The 25,508-nt window shown below is 37.4% G+C and overlaps 1 protein-coding gene across 1 annotated transcript in view; it reads left to right on the top strand.

Annotated features, from left to right (window-relative positions):
• The window catches only part of MPP7 (membrane palmitoylated protein 7), a 255,931-nt gene that overhangs the window by 144,504 nt on the left and 85,919 nt on the right, over window positions 1-25,508 (top strand). Inside the window, exon 6 of the mRNA XM_036759638.1 lies at window positions 22,300-22,431. Coding sequence (XP_036615533.1) covers window positions 22,300-22,431 — 132 coding nt within the window. The remainder of the gene's footprint in view (window positions 1-22,299; window positions 22,432-25,508) is intronic.

The raw sequence follows: 25,508 nt of genomic DNA, 5'->3' as shown, positions 1-25,508 counted from the left end.
GTGCAAGAGAAAGGGAAGAATCAAAGATAACTTCAAAGTTTTGAACTTTGGAGATTGGGGGTATATTGGTGGTGCTGACAGAAATGATGAAGTCACAAGAAAAAGCTGCTTTATGAGGGAAAATATTACATCTGTTTTAGACATGTTGAATTTGAGGTGCCAGTAGGGTAGTCAGGGGAAAATATATTGCAAGTTGTTTGGAACTATGGAGTGAACATTTGTTCAGATATCAGAGGACCTAGGTTAAAATTCCACTTCTGTCAATTTGTTATGTATAAAATGATTGGGTTATAATAGAGAACCTCTGATATCCCTTCCTGCTGTAAGTCTTTGATCTTATAACCCATTGGGAGAACTTAGTAGAAAGATAAGGACTGATCATCTCTGTTAAAACCCTTCAAAACCTGGCCAGTCTACTGATACTTTCTTTTCTTCCAAATACAATCTATGTTCCAGCTATAGTAGGTTACTGGCTCTTCTTCACGTGCTATATGCTATACGTATATATATATATATGTATATATATATATATATATATATCTCCTGACTCCATGCTTTTGATGGGCTATACGTCATCTCTGAAATGCTGTGCCCTTTTACCTTAACCTCTTAGCTTCCCTTCTTTTCTTTCACACTTTGCTCAAATTCTGCCTTCCACAAGAGGCCTTTTCTTATGACCCTCTTTCCCTAGTCCTCTGCTGCCTAGTGCTTTCCCTTTACGATTACCCTCTATGTACTCTGTATATGTCTTATATGTTCTTAGCTATTTACGTGCTTTCTCCTCCGTTAGAATGTGAGCTCTTTCAGGGCACAAACAACGCTTTGCCTTTCCTGCTATTACCATAGCTTAGCATAGAGTAGATCCAAAGTACAGTCTGGATGGTGTGGGAATTCTTTATAGATGATGAGATGCCCCTGTTTCTTGGTGATAATATGCTAATTGCATCAAGCTCATGAACACTGCAGACACTCTTGACACAGATCTGTAATACTAGGAGATATATATTTGATTACATATAGGAAAATGACTCGAGGGCGTGCTTAGATATATGCAATTTTTAAAATTATGGAGGATACAAGTTCATTCAATTAATTTAATAAACTACAAGCACTATGGTTAAGTTCCATATTGTAGCCAGTGAAGAATTTGAGAAAGATCATGAAGAGGGCAGAAAATGAGAAATATGGGGCTAGATATGAAAAGGGAAAGAGAATTATATTTACTAAGTTACTTAGAAATTAAGTTTTTAGTAGCTTATGTTAAATAATGCTTGCATTTGGGAACCAGCACTTAACAATAAGTATTTCACTTGAAGTATATATATTGTGCTTTTTATTTTAAAGGAATATTGAACTATATTTTTAAATTATTGCTATGTATATGAGTTCAGTTCTAGTGGATTCATTTGCTAGTATGATTTCATTGTTATTATACAGAACATCCAAAGAGGAAACTTCCCCTATGAATCCAAATGGGGAACTGCTCTGAAACTTAATAAAACTTTACCTAGTCGCCTGGGGCTCCAAAGGTTAAAGGACTTGCCCAGCTCTTTGAAACTAGTATTATGTGTGTCAGAGCCAGCACTTTAACCATGTTTTTCCAAGGCTGAGGCCAGTTCTATACTCTCTACAGCATATTTGGAGTCAGTTCTTACCCTGAGTTAATTGCCAGACATTCATTATGAATTTTTCTTTCATTTCTGATTTTTATTGCATCAATAGATTCACTCTTGGTTAATGGTGATACACAACCTTATGATCACCTCCTTAACAGAAAGAAAATGTCTCAGCTCTACATGTTTTGGATTATTTATGATTCATACCTGTCAATTTATTTCTAAACCATGGCATGAAATTCTAAAGAAAGGCAGTACTATATGGGCAAAAAAATAGAATTCAGCGGTGTGACTCAGCTGCACGATACAGTAACATTTGAGGCTTGTGAAAGCCTATGTATACTCTTTAAGAACAAGGCTTAGTTTTATTGAAGCACACTTTTCAAAAGATAAGTTGTAGCCTTTCTGTATTTTAATTTGAAGAGTGTCTAACTTAAAAAAGTAAAGCTTTAGATGAAGAAGAATGATATAATCTTTGTGAATATTTGTTCCAATGCATTGGACAAAATAGAAGAAATTGTAAATTTGGATTTTAAATATTCTGGTTTTTAAAAATTAGATTGATACTTGTTTATCCTAACCAAATTTCTATATGAAAATATTTTAATTTTTAAATTTTTCATTCTTTTAAAAAACTTTGATTTTTTATATGACTTTGATTTTCAAGTAGGCTCCTCTCCACTTTTCTACCACAGAGATATTCCTTTTTTGACAAAGAGCAAAAAAAGGAGAAAAGATTTTTTTAAAAGGATCATTCCACAAAACTAACCCACATGTTTATTAAGAATGAGAGGTTTTGTGGTGTTTCATATCCAGGAGTCTGTTCTCCCACTTCTCTCACATCTCTAATGAAGGAATGGGAGTGTATTTTTCTCTCTTCTTCATCAGTGCCACCTTGATTATTATAATCATGCAGCATTCATTTTTCTTATTGTTGCTTCCATTTACATTATTATAGTCATTGTTTATATTGTTTTCTTCCTTCTGCCTACTTTGCATCAATTCTGCAAGTCTTCCTTTGCTTTTATATCTTCTTCAGAGTGGTTTATCATGGCACGGTTATGTTCCATTATATTCCTGTACCACAGTTTGTTTAGCCAATCAGTGGACATCTGCTTTGTTTCCAATTCTTTTCTATTACACAGAATACTTTTATCAACCTTTTAGTACACATAGCACATCCTTGGGGTGTATGCCTAATGATAGGGTCTCTGGGACATAGTATATGGACATTTTAGTCACTTAGCAAAATTTAAAATTGCTGTCTTAATGGTTAGACCAATTCAAACTTTTACTAATACTCCTCAAAGGAATAAAGAACAATTTAAATAATTGGAGGGATACTAATGCTAGGCCATGTCAGTATGAAAAAAAAAAAGGACAATATTACTTAAATTAACTTGCAGGTTTTGGGGTTTTTTTAATCAGTCAACAAGCATATATTGTGGTATGTGCGAGGCACTGCTGTAAGTAGTAGGTGTATAAAGAAGAGAAAAAACCCTTAAAAACAAACCAGTCCTTTCTGTACAAGTGAGAGAAATACAGGATAAACTGGAGATAGCACTCCAGGAAAAGCACTGAGAGTCAAGATGCTTGGGAAAGGCTTCCTGCAGAAGGTGAGACTTTAGCTGAGACTAGTGCTTACTGATTGTCAAGCCCTGTGCAAAAATGCTGCAGTTGTAAAGAAAGGCAGAAACAGAATCAAGGGTTCATATTCTCTTGGGGTAGACAACATACAAATACTTAGGAATATACAAAATATTTATAGGATAAGTGGAAAGTAAGTCTTAAAGGAAAAGTGCTAGCAGTAAAGGGAATTGGAAAAGGCCTCCTGAGGTGAACCTGTAAGTAAGACAGGAAAAGTCAGGCTGCAGAGAGAGAGAGGGCATTCTAGACAAGAATTGGTGAGATAGAGAGAGAGAGGGCATTCTAGACAAAAATTGGTGAGAGAGAGGGAGAGGATATTCTAGACAAGAATTGATGAGATGGGGGGGGCATTCTAGATAACAGTGAGTTGGAATGCCCTGCATAAGGAACCATTAGTAAGACTGTGTTGCTGTATCAGAGTTCTGATGAGGGGAACAAAGTGTGATAAGACTGGAAAGACAAGAGGAGGCCAGGCTCGGAAGAATTTTAAAGGCCAAGCAAAATTTTATGTTAGATCTTTAAAGTAATAGGGAGTTCCTTTGATTGGGTAGTGGGGTGACGTGTTCAGACTTTTGCTTTGAGAAAATCATTTTACCAGCTAGGTGAAGGATAAATTAGATTGGGGAGATACTTGAGTCAGGGAGACCAATGAGAAGGCTCTTGCAAAAGCCCAGGTAAGAGGTGATGAGAGGGTTTTTACTGCAGTCAGAGTTGTATGAATGTCGGAAAGGGGACGTCTACAAAAGACATGAAGGTAGAAATGACAAGATTTGACAATAGATTGGGTGTGTAGAATGAGTGTGAGTGAGGAGTTGGGGATGACATGAGGACTGCCTCTGACAGTAATGGGAAAGTCAAGAAGAAGGAAGGGTTGGGGAGGGGAAGGGGAGCTGACAAATTGTGTTTCAGATATATTTACTCTGAGATTTGCTATTTAATTTGAACTATGAAGGCATGACTTTTATTTAGAGGAACAAAAGCTCCAGAATATCACTAGAAATTAGGGAGGGGAATAGGCGTGAAAGGGGACCAGACTGTCAAGACCTTCAATTTTACTACAAAGCAGAAATCATCAAAAGTATTTGGCGTGGAACACACTAGATAAAATTGAATTCAATAACAATGTGTTGAGTAAACCTCAAAACATGTATTAGTGGGGTAAGAACTGCCTATTTGAAAAAGAACTACTTGGAAAACTAGAAAGCAGAATTAAGCTTATAACACCATTTACATCATGTGCCATAGTAAGCTCAAATTGAATTCATGATTTGAATATAAAAAAATCACAGCATTAGAAAAATTTAGATGAAAGCTAGATTAGGTACTTTCTTCTTAGGTATGTTTTAGGGAAATTTTCTTAACCAAATTGAAAAGTTTGCATGAAAGAATTAATGAAACCAAGGTACTAATTGTGAAAAATCTGGGATTGTATTCTGTGTTCTATTCCCGTAGTCACTGAACTATATGACACAGAGAGGGAAAGACCGTTATAATTTCACAGCATTTAGTTTCAATTGTTTTGTTGTTTTTCCACTTGTATTATTGTAGTTATCTCCTATATTGTTTTTCTGCTTTTGCTTGCTTTCTTTTGTGTATGTTTATGAGTTTTCCCATGCTTCTCTATATTTATCATATTCATCATTTCTTACTATACAATAATATTCTGTTATGTTCATGCACCACACTTTTCTTACCATTCCCTATAACTGGGTATCTACTTTGTTTTCTGTTCTTTACTACTACAAAAACTTCTGCAATTTTGTTTTTGTTTTTTTGGAGGGGGGAAGGCAGGGCAGTTGGGGTTAAGTGACTTGCCCAAGGTCACACAGCTAGTAAGTATGTCAAGTGTCTGAGGCTGGATTTGAACTCAGGTCCTGCAGACTCCAGGGCCAGTGCTCTACTCGTTGTGCCACCTAGCTGCCCCAATTTCTGTGATTTTAGTATATATGATACAATCTTTTTTATCATTGACCTCCTTAGAAACATAGTCCTAGTAATGGATCTTTAGGTCAAAGCATTTTAATCACTTCCTTAGCCTAATTCCAAATTGTTTTCTGTCAACATTATGTGCCTATCTTTCCACTAGCCTTCTAATATCTACCACAAGTAAAAAGGTATTTATGCAGAAAGGGCACTAGGCTGGAGAACAGTGACCTTTAACTAAAAACTTTTCTTTACCCTTGACTTAGTTCCTGTTTCTGTTTTTGTTCAGTCATGTCTGACTCTCTCTGACACCATTTGGGGCTTTCTTGGCAAAGACACTGCCATTTCCTTCTCATTTTACAGAGGAGGAAACTGAGGCAAACAGGGTGAAGTGACTTGCCCAGAGTCACATAGCTAGTAAATGTCTGAGGCTGGATTTGAACTCACGTCTTCCTGGCTCATCTTTTTGCCTCTTTGTCTATTGATTTTGATATTTAATACTCCAATGCAGATGTAGTAGTGGTTTCTGTCTGCTGTCATCTTAGCTGGGATCCCTGTCTTGAGCAGCATAGGCTGATGAGAATACATTGGTACTCACTCATTCTGGTATATGTAATGTAAAGAATGATTTTTTTCTCTTACTCAGTGTGTACTTTCTTATCCATATTTGTACTATATTTTACCACACAATCATTTCCACTGCATAATCATTGAACCCTAATTTATTTTTAGTCCAAAAATTGGTTTATAACCTTTCATCATGTAATTGTTGCATGATATAATTCTATTTTTATTTTTATTTTTTTGCAAAAAACAACTTTTTAAAAAAATTTTTAAGCATCTGCTTTTAAAACTTTGAGTTCCAAATTCTCTCCCCTCTCCCCTTCCCACCCACCCTCCCTAGGAAGGCAAGCAATTCAAAATAGATCACACATGTATCGTTATGTAAAATACTTCCGCAATGCTCATGTTGTGAAAGGCTAACTATATTTCCTTCCATCCTATCCTGTCCCCCTTTATTCAGTTTTCTCCCTTGCCCCTGTCCCTTTTCAAAGGTGTTTGCTTTTGATTACCTCCTCCCCCTATCTGCCCTCCCTTCTGTCATCCCCCCTTTTTTATCCCCTTCCCCTTACTTTCCTGCGGAGTAAGATACCCAATTGAGTGTGTATGTTATTCCCTCCTCAAGTTGGATCTAATGAGCGTATGATTGACTTATTCCCCCTCACCTGCCTCCTCTTCCCTTCCAACAGAACTGCTTTTTCTTGCCACTTTTATGTGAGATGTCTCTCCCTTTCTCCTTCTCTCAATATATTCCTCTCTCACCCCTTAAATTTATTTCAGTTTTTAGATATCATCCCTTCATATTCAACTCACCCCATGCCCTCTGTCTACATCCCCTTCGACGCCCCTAATGCTGAGGTCTCATGAATTACACACATCATCTTTCCATGTAGGAATGTAAACATAGCAGTTCAACTTTAGTAAGTCCCTTATGAATTCTCTTTCTTGTTCACCTTTTCATGCTTTTCTTGATTCTTGTATTCGAAAAGCTCTGGTCTTTTAATTGAGAAAGCTGAAATTCCTCTATTTTATTGAAAGTCCATATTTTGCCTTGGAGCATGATACTCAGTTTTGCTGGGTAGGTGATTCTTGGTTTTAATCCTAGCTCCTTTGACCTCAGTCTCTGTAGGGCTAGTACTTTGATGGATTAATTTATTCAAATGTTCTTTTTGACTAATAAATTTTTTTACTAATTGATAATTTCACCATCTTTGCCAAACTAGCCAGTTCATTGCTGTTTTTTTCTTTATGTAAATAAAACCATAAGAAAGTTTCCATTTTTAATGCTTTTTGTTCAACATTGAGTTTGGAGAAAAATCTCTTCATCAGATTCAATGGATTAGTCTTTGTTCCATTTTTGTTAAGTGATGGTTCCCCTTTGGTCTTCAGAGGTCCACACTAGAGAAATATCTTTTAAAATACAGCCAAACCCAGTTGGAACCAGAAGTTGCCTATGGGCTACAACTTCTGGTTTTAAAAAAGAAGTAAGCACATCTTCATTCTGGAGGTGATTTGTGTTGGGAAACTCAGTTTGTTATTGCTGTTGTTTTTTCCTTTGACAAGGCAAGCTCAAGTGGATAAAATTGGAACATTTTGTTTAAATTCCACAGACTCACTGTGTAGAAATCACAGTTTCTTATTATACTTTAAAAGTCAGAAGGTTATCTTACTTTTTCTATAGGATATCTATTAGACTGATTTGCCTGATTGTGTTAGGGGAAAAAAAAACAGAAGAATAGACTTAGAGCTGGAAGGAACCCTAGAGAGGCCATCTAGTCCTTCATTTTACAGATGAGGAAGCTGAGGTCAGATAATGTCAGTTAAGTCTTTTTAACAAAATCAGTTAAATGACTTAGAACTTAAACCCAAGTCTTCTGACTCCAAAGTCATTGCTTTTTTCACATTTTCCCCTCTGTGAAATAAACTTGTAGACACCTTTGAAAATATGTGAACTGAGAGAGTGAAGCTTTGTGAGATTTATTGGTCAAAAATTGTTTATTTCTTTGTCAAATATAAGTTCTTTCTGTGATACAAGGTACCAGATATACAGGGTGTTCCTAAAGTTTGGACACATAGGCAAAAATGCATATTTTCAGAAAATGAAATGAATGAAATTTTCAACCACATTTTATTTAATTGGAATATTAACAAATAACATCTTCAATATGATTTCCATCATTTGTGATGCAAAGGTTGATGCGCTTTGCAAGATTCACGTGAACTCGATGCAATAACTCCACATTGCCGTTGATTTTAGCACATTCACTTTTTATGCGTTCAATCAAGTGTTGCATCTGTGATTTTCATTGAGTACACCTTCTCCTTTAGCATACCCCAGAAAAAGAAGTTGCTGAACAACATAGTGAAACGGTTAATGAGATGTTAATGAGATTTCCTGTGTGTCCAGACTTTAGGGGCACCCTGTAGAAAGAAAATGAAAAAGCCACAATTTGGGGTGGGTTGGGGAGAGTGGTTAAGCTTCCATCTGGAGAAATAAATCTACTACATCCAATGTTATTAGCTGAGCTTACTGTTATATGGACCTGAAGAACAGCTACAATGTGGAGTTGATCTTAGAGGGTTCTAAGCTATGAGACTGTGTAAACTTGACGACGCACAGTGTCTTGTTTTCTATTTCCTGCAAATTCCTCAGTACAACAGGTAAATCCATCACTTGAGGTCAGTGGACATGAGATTTCCATCAAGGAATTACCTTTTTTTTATAAGGAAATCTGTATATTGAGGGATTAATATTTACTCTAGTCAAAACAGGAAAATAGACTATAAGATGAATATTAGCTAACTAAAAGTGTTGCCTGCCAAGAGCATTAGTACGGTAAAGGGACTAATATGGAACTACATGTGTATACGTTTTAAAATGTTTTTTATATATTTAAGATGTAGAAGTGATTCCATGGCCAAGTAGGAAAAATGTATAACAATATGCGATTATATGTAATCAAGAATATTGAATATTAATATTTATCCAGAGCTTTGTTTTGTGTGTGCTATAACAATTACTTACATCATTCATTTGGCAGTCATCTGCTGCATTAAGATAACTCATCTATTATTTTGTTGAACTTTTTTATTTCAGATATTGCTTAAGCCTTTTCCTGTTTTTTCCTTGACTTCATAACTAGAATATAAACTCTTTGTGGGTTGATTTTCCTGGAGATGGGGGAAGGGATGATATGACAAAGGGCCTTCATTTAGCAGAGGGGGTAGAGGCCCCTTAGGGTAGAATCAAGAATGGATGGATGTTGATATAAGGAGAAAAATTACAGAACTGTCCCATGAAATGAGCTATTTTGAGCTACTACCATTACCCTGAAATTTTGTAATTCTGTATCTGTGTAACTCCAACACCATGTAGCATAAAGTGTACGATTCAATGGAAAGAAGCTGAATTTGGAATCAAAACCTAGGTATGAGGCAACTAGGGAAGGAATAGGCCTGGAGTCTGGAAGACTTTAGTTCATAGTCTGCTTCAGTTACTTACCAGCTGTGTATCCCTGGTCAAGTCACATTATCTCTGTCTCCCTCAGTTTCCTCATCTATAAAAGGGGGATAATAATAGCACCTACCTCCCAGGATTGTCATGATGATAAAATGAGATATTTGTAAAGTACTTTGCAAACCTTAAAGCTCTATATTAATGCTAGCTACTCTTAATTTGTGATATGTAATTGGTGAAATTCTAAGCGTTCAATACCTGTTTGTTAGTTTATTCAATTTTTAAAATTGTTAAATTACCCATTAGCAATCATTGTTGCATATTTTCCATAGAATTTTCATGATTTGATAGCCTTTTTGAAGATATAGTTACTCGGTTTTAATTAAGAAGTAATGCATTAAAAATATAAGTAGTTAAAGGAAGCAGTACAGTTTGAATTTTTAAAAAATAAAATATAAAATATAAGCTTAGAGCATACTTTTTGAAGTTAGATCTCTGAATTGGATGCTTTAAAGTATGTTTTCACTTAATGTGTTAGTATTATAGGAAAATTATGTTAACATTTATATAAATTTCCATTTTTCTTCTCCAGTTTCCTGGAAATATTCCATATTTTAAGAAACAGCCACATGAAAGTTATGCTCTGACCCACTGGTGAGGGAAAACTTCCCCTGACCATGAGTTCTTACATGTTTTTAAGCTCTTTTACTTTGACTATTGTCCCAGAGCCTTACTCCATCTTAACATACTCATCAGTGTCAGTTTCCTCAAAATCGCTGAATCTCCAGTAAGCATAGTCCCTGTAGAGTGAGGAAAAAACCTAAGTATCATTGTATTGTCATTAAGCCATTCACAACGTTTTTAAAATGTTTATTTACTGTATGGGATTTTAATAGCTTCTGAATAAAATATATTGTTAAAATTCTCATCTCTAGAATCTAGATATCTAAGTTATTTATCCAGGGAATTCTAGAAGTCTTGGTGCACTTTTAAACTACTAAAACTTAATCATGCCTTTGCTTCAGCAGCACATACACTGAAATTAGAATGGTATAGATGGCCTTTGCCTATGAATGACATGCAAATTTGTGAAGCAGTCTGTATTTTTCAGCCCTAGTCACACTAGCCATCTACCTGGCCTCAAGGGGTTACCCCCCTAGAGGCTCAGCCTGCCCTGCCCTCAGACTCGATCATACTCCTGGGTGATTCCTGTAGGTAAAGCAGATTGGGATTTGGGACTTGATGGCAGCCAGGACCACAAGTGAGAGACCTTCCCCACCACTTCCAGCCCAAGAAGAAACAATAAGGGATTAAGCAGCTGAATTGTTAATACCTTAGTAATTTAACACTGTACTGACTTTTGGGACTCTGTATTATGACTGAAATAACTGGAATGGAATGTTAATGGTCAGCTGTAACCTCTCTCCTGACCTCTGTTCTCACATCACCAACTGCCTGTGGGACATCTCGGATGTCCTCTAGACAGCTCAAACTCACCATGTCTAAAATTAAACCACTTATCTTTCCTTCAAAGCTCTCTACTCTTCCAAATTTCTCTATTAATGTTCAGCATCCTCTCATTCACCCAGGATGACTCTGCATTTGCCTTCACTCCAAATATCCAATCTGTGACCAAGTCTTGTCATTTCTACCGGTGTACATCTCTTCTGTAGGCCCCCTTCTTTGTATTCACACAGCCACCATGCTGGTGCAGGCCCTCATTACATCATGCTGATGCTGTTGCAGTAGCAGTCTAGTTGGCCCCTCTGCTTCAAGCCTCTCCCCGATCCCCTTCATCCTTCATTCTGCTATCAAAGTGATCATCCTTAAGCACAAGGGTGTTCAGGTCATTCCCCCCCCCCCCCCCCCCCCCCCCAGTAAATGTCAGTGGCTCCCAATTACCTCCAGAGTCAAAACCAAAGTTCTCTGTTTAGATTTTAAAGCCCCTTACGACCTAGTCCCTTTCCGCTTTTTCAGTCTTATACTTAACTCTCCACCACCTGCTCTTTGATCTAGTTTCACTGACCGACTTGCTGTCAAATAACTTTGTTCACAATGTTCCATCTTCTAACTCCATGTCTTTTCATTGGTTGTCCCCTTTGCCCATAATGCTCTCTCCTTATTTCTACCTCCTGGCTTCCTTTGCTTTCTTCAGGATTCATCTCAAATCCCACATTCTAGAAGAGACCTTCCCTAGTTCCCCCCAGCCACCTCCCCAGTACCTTTTCTTTAAAATTACCTCACAACTATGCCACATGTGCCTTGTATGTATGTAGTTGTTTGCCTGTTGTTCTTTCCTTTAGAATGTGATCTCTTTGAGGGCAAGGGCTCTTTCTGTTCATTTCTTTGTATCCTCAGTGCTTGGTACAGTGCCTGGCACGATTGTAGTGTTTTAATAAATGCTTGTTGTTGATGGTGGTGATGATGATGACAAAATCCTTTAAAAATCATTTCTAATATGAACTTTCAGAAGAGACAGGGTGATATAGTAGAAAGACCATTGAACTTGGCATCAAAAGACCTGATTTTGAGGCTCAAGCTTATCACTGAACATGATATAGCCTTGCACAAGTTGCTTAGCCTTCATTAGGTTCATTTTTTTTCTTCTGTGCTCTTTACAAGTATAGTTTAACATTCTGGAAGGGAGAGGCATACAGGTGGAAATCTGTATAGATTGCCCCTTTATCGTATCACTGATATCTGTAATAAGAAAATAAAAGTTAGCAACAAACATTTATTTTTTATAAATTTCTTGAGGACAAAGACTGTTGTCCCTTTTGTATTTGTATCCTTAGTACTTGCCAGGTAGTAGCACTTAATGCTCTCCTTCTCTCCCTTCCTTCCTCCCTCCCTTCCATCTTTCCTCCCTCTCTTCTATCTCTCCTTCCTTTCTTCCTTCCTCCCTTCCCTTGAGATGCAAATGAGGCATACATTTTCAGAAATAGCTATTGTGTTGATTTGTTTTCCTTAACTATATTTGTTACAAAATAATGTTTTTATTTTTTATTTTTTTAGGGAGAAAGTTGGGGAGGGATATAGTGATAGAAATACAAAAATAAAAGAGAGAAAAGAGCATCAGTGAAGCATTAATATACAGAACTGAGCAGGAGGAAGTTCAATAAGGGACACAGACAAGGAGGCCAGTGTTGGAACTACTTTGTTTTATTTAATCTATATTTTAGAAAAACCACATAATAGAGCTTCATGTTTTCATATGAAATTTTCTTGTTTCTTTGTATAAGGAAATATTCGTTTTTCTTGATGTTTGCCAAGGTCAAAATAATAAAAAGAAAACATTTTTTTGAAAGAACATATTTGTTCTCTACAGAGTAATATCTTAACTGCCGAAGCTGGCCTTTTTTCAAATCCTATTCCTATTTGACTTCTCTACTGTGGTGTCACTGTTGACTAATCCCTCCTTGTGTATATTTTCTCCTTTCTTGTTTTCTGTGATACTTCTCCTACCCATCTGACCATTCCTCAGTCTCTTTAATAAATTATCATCTGTTCTCCCTCCCACTAAACGGTGTTATTCTCTGCTGCAGCTTTTATCGGGGCGCTTTTCTCTTCAATTTTCATATTCTGAATATTTTCACTTCTCATGGGTTCGGTTGTTTTCTAGAGAAATGATGCCAAAACTCTATTACTTCTCTCTCCTCTATTCCAATCCTGCATAATCAGTTGCCTGCTGAATATCTCCACTTGGGTTTCCCATAGACATCTCAAATTTATCATGTCTGAAATAGCTTTTCTTTGCCTCTCTTACACCATCCTTATAGTCACCAAGTCTCACAATCTTGCAGTCGTCCTTCATTCTTTTCATTCACTTAGAACTCCCCATTAATCAGTTGCTAGATTTTGTTGATTCTGTCCTCAGGACAGCTTTCACATCTTTCCCCTTTTGTTTACACCCTTCCTCTTCATTACTCGTAGTCAGCATTCTCATTTGGGCCCACATCGCCTCCTACCCGGACAACCATTATTGCCCTATCTTCTCTCCAATTTCTTTTCCATACCAGTTTAAAATGGATATATTTTTTAAAATTTCTTTATTTATTTTTAGTTTACCACACACGGTTCTACATAATTTTGAGTTCCAGATTTTCTCCCCTCCCTCCCCAAGACGGCATGGAATCTCATATAACTATCACGTATAACTTCGCATTGAATTATAAAATTGATATTCTTAAAGCACAGATCTGACCATTGTCACTTCCATACTCAAGTGGCTTCAGTGACTCCTTATTGCCTCTAGGACAAAATGCGTACTCCTTTGTTTGGGACTTAAAACCTTCCACAGTTTTCTGTAGCCTCCCTTAACAGATCGAGTTCAGGTTACTACCCTTCATGTGCTTCACCTTCCAGCCTACTAGCTCTTCCTTATACATGACATACTGTCTCTCACCTCCATGTGTGTTGTCACCCACCTCACTTCCACCTCTTAGGATTGCCTTGCTTAATTTAAGGCTCACCTCAGAAGTCATCTCCAGCAATACTCCTGATCCCCCCCCCCATTCCTCCACCCAGTTGTTAGTGTTTCCCTTGTAGTGGCCCTTCACAATCAAACAATTTTAACATCATTCTTTATCTTTTGTCTTCTCCTTATTAAGTCCAAGCATGAGTAAAGCATCTAGTACAAATTAAAATTGTCTTAAGTGTTGGAAGTAGCTGTCTTAGTTTAGATGCAGAGTTGGCATGAAATGAGGCACTTGCAAGTCATTGAACATTGAACAAAAGATTTACTTTGCCTTAACACAGCAAGTATATGCCATAAAATTATTCCCTTATCTGATCACAATTTATTGGATTTCCACCTCTCCCTTTAGCTTCCAAAATCAAGCCTTGTTCTTTATCTAGCTATCACCTCTAATTACTCAACACCTCAGCTCTGTCCCAGGCCATTATCCCTGAACTAGCCCTACTCATCAATTAACACCTTGACCCCTTGGTGAACCACTTCAATTCTATACTGTTGTCTTCTCTCGAGTCCCTTGCCCCTTTATCGTATCACTGATTGTGCCTTATGAAACCTCAGCCTTAGACCCTTCCCATCTTCAATCTTATGCTACTGTATGAAGGTGGAGAAAATCATACAACTATCCTAACTGGGTCCATTGCAAATTTATATTATGTAACCTCAACTAAACTTACACTGCCGCTATATAATCCTTTTGTACTTCCCTAGTTAGCACACTATTGCACTCACTATAGTGGCTCTTCCAAATCTTTTCGTCCCTTCTCATACCTCCAGTGAGTGCCTCGCTTTTCCCCTACCCTCATAAGATGAGAACCTTGCCTCATATTTTACTGAAAAAATTGAGACCATTTACTGAGAGCTTCCTTTTCTCCCTTCCTCCATACATCACATCACTCAGATGCCTTCTGATACTATCTCCTTTTTCACCTTTGTCTCACATAATGAAGTAGCTTTTTTCTTTGCCAAGGCCAACCCCACATCATATATAAGTGATCTCATTCCATCCTATCTCCTCCAGTAGATTGTCTCCTTTGCTCACATTTTGGGTGTCCCCTAATGCTCTTTCCTAGTTCTTTTTTTTCCCCCTCTCCACGCCCTCTCTTTTGGTGAACTCATCAGCTCCCACAGGTTCAATGATCTCTATACTGATGAGTCCCAGACCTAGATATCCAACCCTTGTTTCTCTCCTGAGTTTCATTCCACTTTTATCAATGACTCGTTACGTATTTCTCACTGTATGTCCTGTAGGATCCTCAGATGCATCATGTAATTTTGAAGTCATCCTCAAATCTTCACCATCACTTACCTCTAAAGAGCTGAGCAATTGTCAATTTTGATGATTCTTCCCCCGGAAAATCTGCCTTATCCGTGTCTCTCTCTTTGTTCACATGGATATCACTCTTGTTAAGGCCCTCATCTCCTCATAATTGATCTCTCTACCTTAAGTCTCTCCCCTTTCCAATTTATCATCCACACAGATGCCGAATCATCCACACAGATGCCAAATAAATATTTCTAAAACATGATTCACTGACCATATCATTCCTCTGATCAGAAATCCATATTGGTTCTCTATTGCCTTTAAACCTCTGGTTTAAAATAGAAATATTTCTCAGTAACACAATTCTGCACAGTCTGGCTTCTGCCTACCTTGTCGAGTTTATACATTGCTTCTTTTCACACATTCCATGTCGAAGCTACCCATTGGGCTACTTGTTCTTCTACATATACTACATTCCATCTCCACTTTCATGCTTTTGTACTAACTATCCTCCATGCCTTTAAAGCATTAGATTTCCTAACCTTTCTTCTTAGAATGCCTAACTTCCCCCAAAGTTGAGGTCACATGTTACTTCCTATAGAAGCAACTAGTGGTCAGAGAGGGCTGGGCCTGGAGTTAGGAAGACTTGAGTTCCAGTGTGGCCTCAGACCCTCACCAACTGTGTGACCCTGGGCAAGGAAGTCACCTAATGCTGTCTGCCTCAGTTTCCTCAATTGTAAAATGGGAATTATTATAGCACCTACCTCCAGGTATGTTGTGAAGATCACATGAAGTAATATTTGTAAAAGCACTTAGTGCTGTGTCTGGCACATAGTAAGCACTTAATAAATGCTTGTTCCCTTCTCTTGCCCTATCTGAGGCTTTTCCTGATTCCCCAGCTAATGCTCCCCACTCTATCCCCCAGATACATAATATTTAACTTTTATCCGTCTTTAAAATTAAATCTGTTTATATTTTAATACTATCTTTTATAGGAAATCTCTTCCAAACTCTCTTAACTCTAGTGTCTTCCTTCTCTTAATTATTCTCAGTTTGTCCTATATGTGGCTTGTTTATATGGATCTGTTTATATATTGTTCTCCCCGTTTGGAGTTTGAGCTCCTTGAGGGCAGGGACTGTTTTTTGCCTCTGGCATATAGTAGGCGCTTAAGAAGTAGTTATTGACTAACTGAGGGACTTATATATGTATGAGTTGTTTCTCTTGATTGAAATTAAGCATACTGCAGATGCTGTTTTGTTTTTGTCATGGTATTCCTAGCAACTAACAACATCTGGAACATAGAAGTTTAATGAATTCTTATAGTTTGATCTGTGTATATTATTTCTCTTTAGTAGAATAGAGGCCTTTTGGGGGGGGGGTATTCTTTGTATCTTTGGTACACAGATAGATACTTAATAAGACAGCTCTTACCCTGTTATTCTTCTGCTCCAAAATCTTTAGTGTTTTCCTTTTGCCTCTAGAGTAAAATAGAAGCTCAGTGTGCTATTTACTTAGATTTCCTCATAATGTGCCTTCCACCTTGCTTTCCAAATTTGTTTGTAGTAATTCCCCTTCACTTTGTTCCAGGCTCTCTCTCCTACTTTACTAGTCCTTAACTCATCAATCAGAGCTTGCATGTCTCACCTTGCTTCTCATATTCTTACCTTCCTTTCAGGTTCAGAGCAATGACCAGCTCTAATTTAGAACCTTTCATTGACCCAAATAGCAGTTAACACTTATTTCTTCTTCAGATTGTCTTGTATCCATTTAGTCTGTGTTGTAATCCCGAAGTAGAATATAAATTCTTGGCTGCTGAAATTCCTATTTTCATCTGTTTTCCCGATCTTAGCAAAAGTATGTCATAGGCGCTTAGTAAATGTTTGTTAAATTGAAATGAATGATATCAGAGGCCCTTCCTAACTCTGAGCTGCATAATATCCTGCATAATTAATCTATTGCTTTCCCTAAAGTATTTGCTTGAAAGGCCACCTTACTTGGAAGAGCCTCCCATTTTAGGTGGCTTCTCTGACAATATTAAAAGAAAAGTTGCTGACAATTCTGATGTCCATAGAAAAAACTAAATGAATGAGACTATAGACCTTTATGGACAACAGTATTACTGTTAGCACATATAGACTGAAGTAAATAAACTTAGACTATACAGTGGAATTGTACACACAAATATTTAATGTGATAAATATATGCATCCATCCCTTTAAATACACAAAGTAAGCTAAGTGCCTTTACCCTCTGCTTAACGTTGGAATTATGTGTTCAAAATAAATTCATAAGTATAACTTAAGTGAATACAATAATGGCATATTTAAATAGAACAAATGCAAGACATTTGGTAAAAATTTTAAACTGCTAATTTATGTCTAGAAACTAAAAATTGTGTTCTACACTAATGGAATAGGTTAGAAATTTGAAACATAGTATTTGGAGTTCTAATACAAGTCATATTTCTGTCCAGTCATTATACAACACAGAGTATAGCTCTAAGGAAACCATTTTTCAGTAGAAACGTAGGTGACTAACTTTAGACCTTGGCTTTTACCTTGTGGTATGTTCCAAAGCTGTAAATTACAATAGCCTATTGGAGTGGGAATCTAAGAAGTACCAAAGCATAGTTAGCAGAGATAATCAGAGCAGTTAAGGTCTTTTAAAAATGGTACTGGCTTGGTCATGTTCATAAGCAACAGGAAAGAAACTGTTAGGTGAGGAGAGACAGGCAGTCTGCTAGAGGGATTGGGTTCATAGGTAGATTTAAAGAGCACCTTGGCAAAATACCAGCAGCAATAGGACGAAGGAGTAAGAGATTCAAGAGTGTCAAGGTGAACTGGTTTATATAAGTTAGGTCAAGATTGAGAAAGGATGTAAATATAACCCCAGCAGGGGTGATGGCATAGGGAAGAACTGAGGGAACAGAGCCCTTCATATGAGAGCAGAGTGAAGGAGATAGTGGGAGATGATAATGGAGATTTGAGATGAGAAACGGGAGATGAGGGAGCTGCCGATAAATGGCCTTAATTTTTTCAGGCAAGTATGAGGTTCTTAAGCACAGCTAGGTGGCACAGTGGATAGAGCGCCAGACCTGGAGTCAAGAGGACTCATCTTCCTGAGTATCCAGCTTCAGACGCTTCCTAGCAGTGTGACCCTGGGGAAGTCACTCAACCCTTTTTGCCTCTGTTCCTCATCTGTAAAATGAGCTGGAGAAGGAAATGGCAAACCACTCCTGTATGTCTGCTGAGAAAACCCCAAATGGGGTCAGGAAGAGTCAGATATGACTGAAAAAATGAAGAAACAACAACAAAATGGGGTCCTTGGCAGAAAGGACGTATTAAGAGAAGTTATGGGAGACTTGAAAAAAGATTATTTTTGGAGTAGGTATTATAGTGAGTGGTATAAAGAATTGATTAGGAAGGAGTAGAAGGATTGCATTGCTACAGCAAGGGACCTGTTGACATTAGACAATATAAAATTTCCATGAATCTGGTCAGCACAGTTTCATGATTCCCTTCATCTCTATTCAACAGCACATAGGTAGGAGTGAAAGAAGAAGATGATAAGAATGTTGCAGAGTTCGCAGACGAGTCCAGTTTGGGAAGGGGGATGAGTATAGCCATAGCAGGGATGATAGCCTGGCAGAGTATGAGTCGAGGGATTGCTGGTCAAATGGAGACAAACAATGAGCTTAGTAGCAGTTAAGCATATGAAGAGATGGAATAATAAAGATTATTGTTGCATCGAAGAATTTTGGTGTTCTGAAACACTGGTGGGTTATGACAAGATGAAAGGTTTGACCTTCTCTATGTATAGCTTAGGTGGGGTGGAGGTGGAGGTCATAGGACTTCACTGGATTGAGGAATTGCAAATTTAGGATAGTTGAGTGAAGTTAAACATGTGTGCTAAAATGCCCTAGTATAGAAGAAGTTGGAGTGAAAAGGGATACTGTGAGCCAGAAACTAATCTCTGCAGAGGAGAACATCCTGGGAGTCAGTAGATAACAGCCACTAAGATTACAAGATGAACTTGGATTGCGCAGATCTTAAAGGAGGAAGGTTCCTGAGTGGCAGCAGAAGGGGGGTGGTGCTAGAAGTGGTAATGAGAAGCAGGTAGTATTGTGACTCCCCGACTAGGACTAATAATTGAGTAAAAGAGGGGTAAGTGAATATGTGGAACCAGAAAGGATAACCAGGGATTTAGTGTCATCCAGCAGGAGCCAATTCTCAGCACTCAGAATGTCCCTAGCACATAGTAAGAAGCATTTACTGACTGAATGTCAGAACATAGAAGTGAGAGAGGAACAGATCCAAGACAAAGGGAAGTTTGTTAACTGTGGAGGAAGAGTACTACAGTGAAAGGAACAGACAGATTTGGAGTAGGCCTTGAGTTAAATAGGGGAACTATAGACCTGGGATTAGGGAGCAAGGTTCTACTCTGGCAGTCAAGGGTTTAGTGTTCTTTGGATGAGGCTGATGGTATGCTAATAACCATATGTAATGGGTCAAAGCTGAGTGTCAGTGGATATGAAGAGGTCGACTAAAGAAAGCAGGTGATTAGAAGGTTCAGGTGCCCCTCCCTATAACACCCTCTGCCTAGGTCCTCAAGGTCCTGGCATAGACTTCGGTTGCCCATGCTCTTGTTAGGTGTTATTGTTGTGTCACAGGGGACATTGGGAAACCCAGGCAGGAGGTGGTATATCCTAGAATGTCTAGGAGTCTTACCATGATATAGGAGATAGATCATGGCGGTTAGCAGATACTGGTGAGATTGCCACTGTGCAGCCTCCAGAAGCCAACCAGAAGGCAAGAGGTGGTATGTTCTAAGGACTCTGGAAGCTAGGCCAGAAGGTAGAAGCCGGTGTCCTGAGGGACCTTAATGATAATTTAGTTTTTCCTGGGTCCATCCTGTGGGAGCGAACATGAGCAGGGAGTCCAGTTGCATGTCCCTGACTTCTGAAAATCTCTACCTGGATGTCCTATAACTATCTTAAAGTCAATATATATAAAAAATTAGTTATTACTCCTACAATACCCATCTCTCTTCCTATCATTTTTATTTCTGTAGTGAGATTAACACCTTCTTTCAGGTTCATGACCTCAGAATCTTCCTTGATTCTTCACTCTCCCTCCCTTCACCTTTCCCCTCCCATAACCATTAATTTACAAGATCTTGTTGCTTTTACCTCTACAGTGTCTCTCACATTGATTCCCTTTTTTCCCACTTATGGGACGACCACCTTTGTCCAGGCCCTCATTACCTCTAAACTGGACTACTGCTACGACTTCCTAAATTTCTTTGCTTCTAGTTTCTTCTCTCTCCAGTCCAGCTGATACTCTTAAAGCACAGATCTGACCATGTCACTCCCATACTTGGGAAACTTCAGTGACACATTGTTGACTCCAGGATAAAATACAAACTCCTCTTTTTGTCACTTAGATCCCTTCACAAACGAACTGCAACTTCCCTTTTCGGATTGATTTCACACATATTTTATCCTCGAGCCTAACAGGCTTAATTGCTTGTCCTAACACGGCCTTCCCTCTTCTATCTTGGTGCTTTTGCCTATTCTGGCCTCACTTCCTCAATGTTCTTCCTTATTTCCTTTGCCTTGGGAGTTATCTTGTTCTTTTAAAGTTGGAACCACAGGATCTTTCCTAATCCCTCCTAGTTTTTTGTGCTTACCCCTTCCCAAAATCATTTTGTATTTCTTATGTCTGTTGTATTTGTTATATTTGTATACATGTGTTTTTTTTCCTTCCAGAAAAATGTAAGCTTCTTTAAGGAAAGGACTGTTTTCATTTTTATGTTTGATCCTTGTATCTTCAATGACTAACAATGCCAGGCACATTAAGTAGTTTCTTAATAAATATTTATTTATATTAATACAATCATTAGAATGGCAGAATAACTGTACAGATAGAATTAATCCATCTACTTCACATTTTCTTGATTACCTTTACCTTTATATTTGTAGTAATACTTAAATATTATTAGCACATAATACAGTAATTTGATACTTTATGGGTATATATTCAATAATTTTACTTCTAAGTGATACATTATAATTAGATTACAAACTTAAATATCACAGACTTATGCTATCATTCAGAACATTACTATAGCTAATTATTTTGGGTTTTACAAGAGAATAGACTGTTTGGGCTAAATCCTTTTACAATGAAATACCTGAACTGAATTGCCTACCTTTCACTATCATTAAAACATTGGAGCTTCTTAATTGTAAAGTTGCCTTTAGGGGCTATCTGTAATATTGGGACAACTATATATAATTACAGTGTATGATGAACCATTTGTCTTTTGGTATTTTATTAACTAAACATTTTTGGATAGGGTCTAAGATTAACTCACATAATACTGAATTTCAGGTTCTTGTGGTATTTCCAAATCTTAGCTTGATCTATATATGTCATTGGTGCTTTGTTGCATTTGGGGAGTAGGAAATGGAATTTAGTCTCTAGAATCTTTACAATATCTTAACGCAAGGGTTTTTTAGCCTCCCTCTCACCCTAACCTTTGTCCATATCTATAAAATGCCCTATATCTATGACTTGTAACTTAGTAATTTGGTTGGAAAGGACTCATTATGTAGGACTTATTATGTCTCCTGTAGGCCCCTCCCACAAAAAGAAAGGTATAGATAAAGACATAAGCTAGTCACAGTGGTTGCTTGTGCCATGACTCTTGTTAAAAATAGGAAACAAAAATTTCCTATTTCTCAGACTACCAGTTGGTGGCAAGGGATCTAAATTATTCTCCCTCTCATACTATCAAATGAACAATCAAAAAACAAAGAAAAGAGGACCTCTTGCTAGGGTAAATTAAATAAGAAAATATGATCAGATAAGAATTTTTTTTACTTTTAGTTCTTACGAATTTATAGCTAATGGTGCTTCAGGAGGGTCATGCAATTCCTCTCAATACTTTAGTGTGCTCCAGTAGAAAAAGCACTGATTCTGAAACCAGCAGACCTGGACCCCACCTTATGCTTACTACCTGTGTGACTTAGGGCTAGTTACTTAACGTCTGGGTTAAAGGAATGAATAACAATGATGAAAAATATTTATCATACTGTTAGAATAGATGACTTCTAAAGTCCCTTCCACTAGATCTGTGATCCTATGAACACTATAGGGAACCGACCCTCCAAAATTCTATTTCCTTAAGAACTGATTCCCTTTGCGGTAGATTTCTTAGGACTTTTTATTACAACAAAACTTATTTTCAAATTATTTTGTTTTTTGTGGATTTTGCTTTAATGAGCTTTTTTCCCCCCTGTGTTGGAGGATGACATCTGGCTAACATTTTAATAATTTAAAAAAATTTTTGTAGGCATTACTCTCTGTACATGACACTGTGGCCCAAAAGAATTATGATCCTGTTTTACCTCCTATGCCTGATGATATTGATGATGAGGAAGATTCAGTAAAAATAATCAGACTGGTCAAAAACAGAGAACCACTGGTAAGTTTATCACAATTATTCTTATTTAGAATTTATTTATGAGATATAAACAGAGCTCATGGAGAAGTCAGGTTTGAAGGTGGTGGGGTTTTTTCCCATATTAACTTAATGCTTCAGTGCTGCATTTTCTTTAGAACTATATCATACAGAATAAACAGTCATAATTCACATTTCTATATCACTTCAAAGGTTGCAGAACACTTTCCTCACAACAACTTTACAAGATAAATGGTTCAAGTTGTGTTATTCCCAATTTTATTGATGAAGAAACAGTCTCAGGAAGCTTATATGACTTCTCCTGGGCCACTCAGCTAAGAAGCTTGAAAAGGGGCTCTGGAGCTGGAGGAATCTCTGGGCTCGACATGTCCTTTTCCTTTAAGCTAAAACCAGTCACTTATATTTGCGATTGTAATTTTAGAAAATCAGGCTAAATGAGATGACATCCGTATAATTGTCTATGTTTACTGGCAGTTTTTATAGTCTCTTGATCTATTTTTAATACATCTACAAATCTGTTTAAAGATTTGATTATCCTTTTTCCTCCTACTATGATATTTGTTGTCACCAATTAGATTAATCTTTTTTATTGTTACTGAGTTTAGCATTTTTTAAATGTTATATTTTATTATGGATTTTATTACAGACTGAGAACTACAGAGTTTTTGGAAGGTCTGGAAAGTAGTAGTCAGTAAGAGATAGAATAGGCTAAAGGATAAGTTAGTGAGTAGGGATAATTGATTATTTTTTATTAGGAACATGGTTAGGGTTTGAGGAATATTAGGAAAAGATATTGAGAAGAGAATTTAAACTAGTGTGATTAAATTAGGAGTTATTAGCAAATTGTAAAGTTAATTTTTATCCTTATTAACTTAGAAATAATATTATTTAAGACCAGCTTTAAACAAATAGCCTCAAATGAAGATGTTATTTATAAAGAAAATTATATGATAGGCTTATTACTCACTGGCTATAGATTTAAACTGCCAAATCTGTGACCCAGTTCCAAAATTTTATAAAAGGCACAGAGATTTATTCAGACATTTAAGAAAGTACCATAGATGTAGACTGACTTTTACTGCAATGGATTCAAGTAATACTTTGTGTGACTAAGGGATACAGAAAGTGTCAAGGAAACACAGATATATACTCTACCTTGTGTCTAGTAATGGAGGCTGTGATTCCAAATGTACCTGCACTCGCTGCACATTTAGTCAGAATGTCTTGTTTATCTCCTTTGCTAATAAGGTAATCTCTATCTCTGTCATTGCTCACTCAAGAAGAGCCATAGGTAGCCTGGGAAAGTTGGCATTTAAAATCCAGTGGTCTAATATTAGAACAGGCAAACTGTCTAATTGTACAGAAGAAGCCGAAAAGAAAGTCAGAATTTGAAAACCAAAAGTAAATACGAGTGGTGATATAATTGCTGAAATTGACGTAACTGGAAATAAAGCATAGAAATAGGAAATTAATAGCAATACTTCAGATTATAAAGCTCTGCCTAGTAATTGAATCGATCCATGATTAACCACATTTCAGAATGAATAGACTAAAACTTTTAACTATTATGAAAGCAGACTGGATTTTCAGACCATCTTAATATGTTTTATCAAAAGAGTGAAAAAGGATTTCAAATATAGTGTGGGCCATAGTCAATGCACAAGAAACTTGCCAGTTGAAGAAACTGTATAGAACTAATCACCCATGTCCTCATAGGGAATAACCAACGAGAGTTCCCCAATATGCCATAGTCACACAGTAACATTGTATGAATATTTTAAAAAACTATTCTGGCCCTGTGCCACCCCTTCTATAGTCATGTATACTTTAATATGGAAGCATGACATTCCTACTGATTCAGGGAATCCATTCTGTGAGCCATTACCCCAGTTGAGGTATGGGACTGATTAAAGCAGTGCCAGGACTGGACAGCATTAAATGTTGGATCCAGAAGAAGACCAGTGCAGATGGACATATTTAAATTAATATTTTTAATATATTACATAAGAACAGTTATGTCCCAAAGGAGTATCAGTGATACACAACTATTTTAATTTACAGAAAAGGTGATAGGAACCTTCCCTCCAATTGGAGGCCCATTTCCCTGAGTAACACGATGGGTAAGGTTTACACCTCTGTCTTGTCTAAAAGATTCATCAATTGGTATATAAGAAATGGATGCATCAGCAGGTATCCAAAGGTCTTCATGCCTGTTGACAGCAACAGTGAGCATCACTTCTTGTTTCAGTGCATCTTGTATGAAACCAAACATAAAAGGAAAATGTGTAGGGTAGCCAAAACAGTATGGCAAGCACTAAAGTGGGCCGATTTGCACAAGAAGCAATAAGTGTTATAAAAAGACTCCACTGGCACAGCATGACCGGTACCCACACGAGAGATGGCCTTACACCAGACGTTAACATCTAGGCAGGAATGAGGCAGGGCCATCCTCTTAGCCCAATAATTTTTAACCGTACTAGAACTGATAACGTGTTCCGACAAGGACATAACTAGAGGGTAATTTGTACGATAGGAAATTAATGCCCTGGTATACATGGGTGATTTGGCCGCAGTGGCCGACACCCCTGGTTACCTAACTAAAATACTAGTTGCCATGTGGGCAGGACTACACTTTAACAGAACTAGATATGTGTCCTTGTTGATTGATGACTGGAAGAAGAGGCACTCCCCATATAATTCCAAATACATAATCAGGGAGTCTCAGTGATGGCTGAGGAAAACACCTCTCCTTATCTTGGAATCCCCATGTAGGGGGTTCCACACTACAAATTCTGCCAAGGATGTGATAGCTAATATAACTAAAGACTTAGACCTTGTGGACAAGTCTAAATTGGCTCCTTTGTGGAAAATAGATGCAGAAAATACTTTCATTTTACTCTGTATCAATTCCATTGTAAGAATAATATGGTTCACCAAGAGAGCCTCCAATATTCTTGGACAGAACAATTTAAAAAGACATCAAGATATGGTTATGCCTTCCCCCAAAAGTCAGTATTGAGCCCCTGCCTCCCTCCTATAAAGTGGGAAAGATGAATCTGCTACTACTAGTTGTAGCAGCA

Source organism: Trichosurus vulpecula, chromosome 5 (genome assembly GCF_011100635.1).
Source record: "Trichosurus vulpecula isolate mTriVul1 chromosome 5, mTriVul1.pri, whole genome shotgun sequence".
Taxonomy (NCBI): Eukaryota; Metazoa; Chordata; class Mammalia; order Diprotodontia; family Phalangeridae; genus Trichosurus; species Trichosurus vulpecula.
The sequence above is the reverse complement of the archived record's forward strand: the minus strand, read 5'-3'. Positions and strand labels throughout refer to the sequence as shown.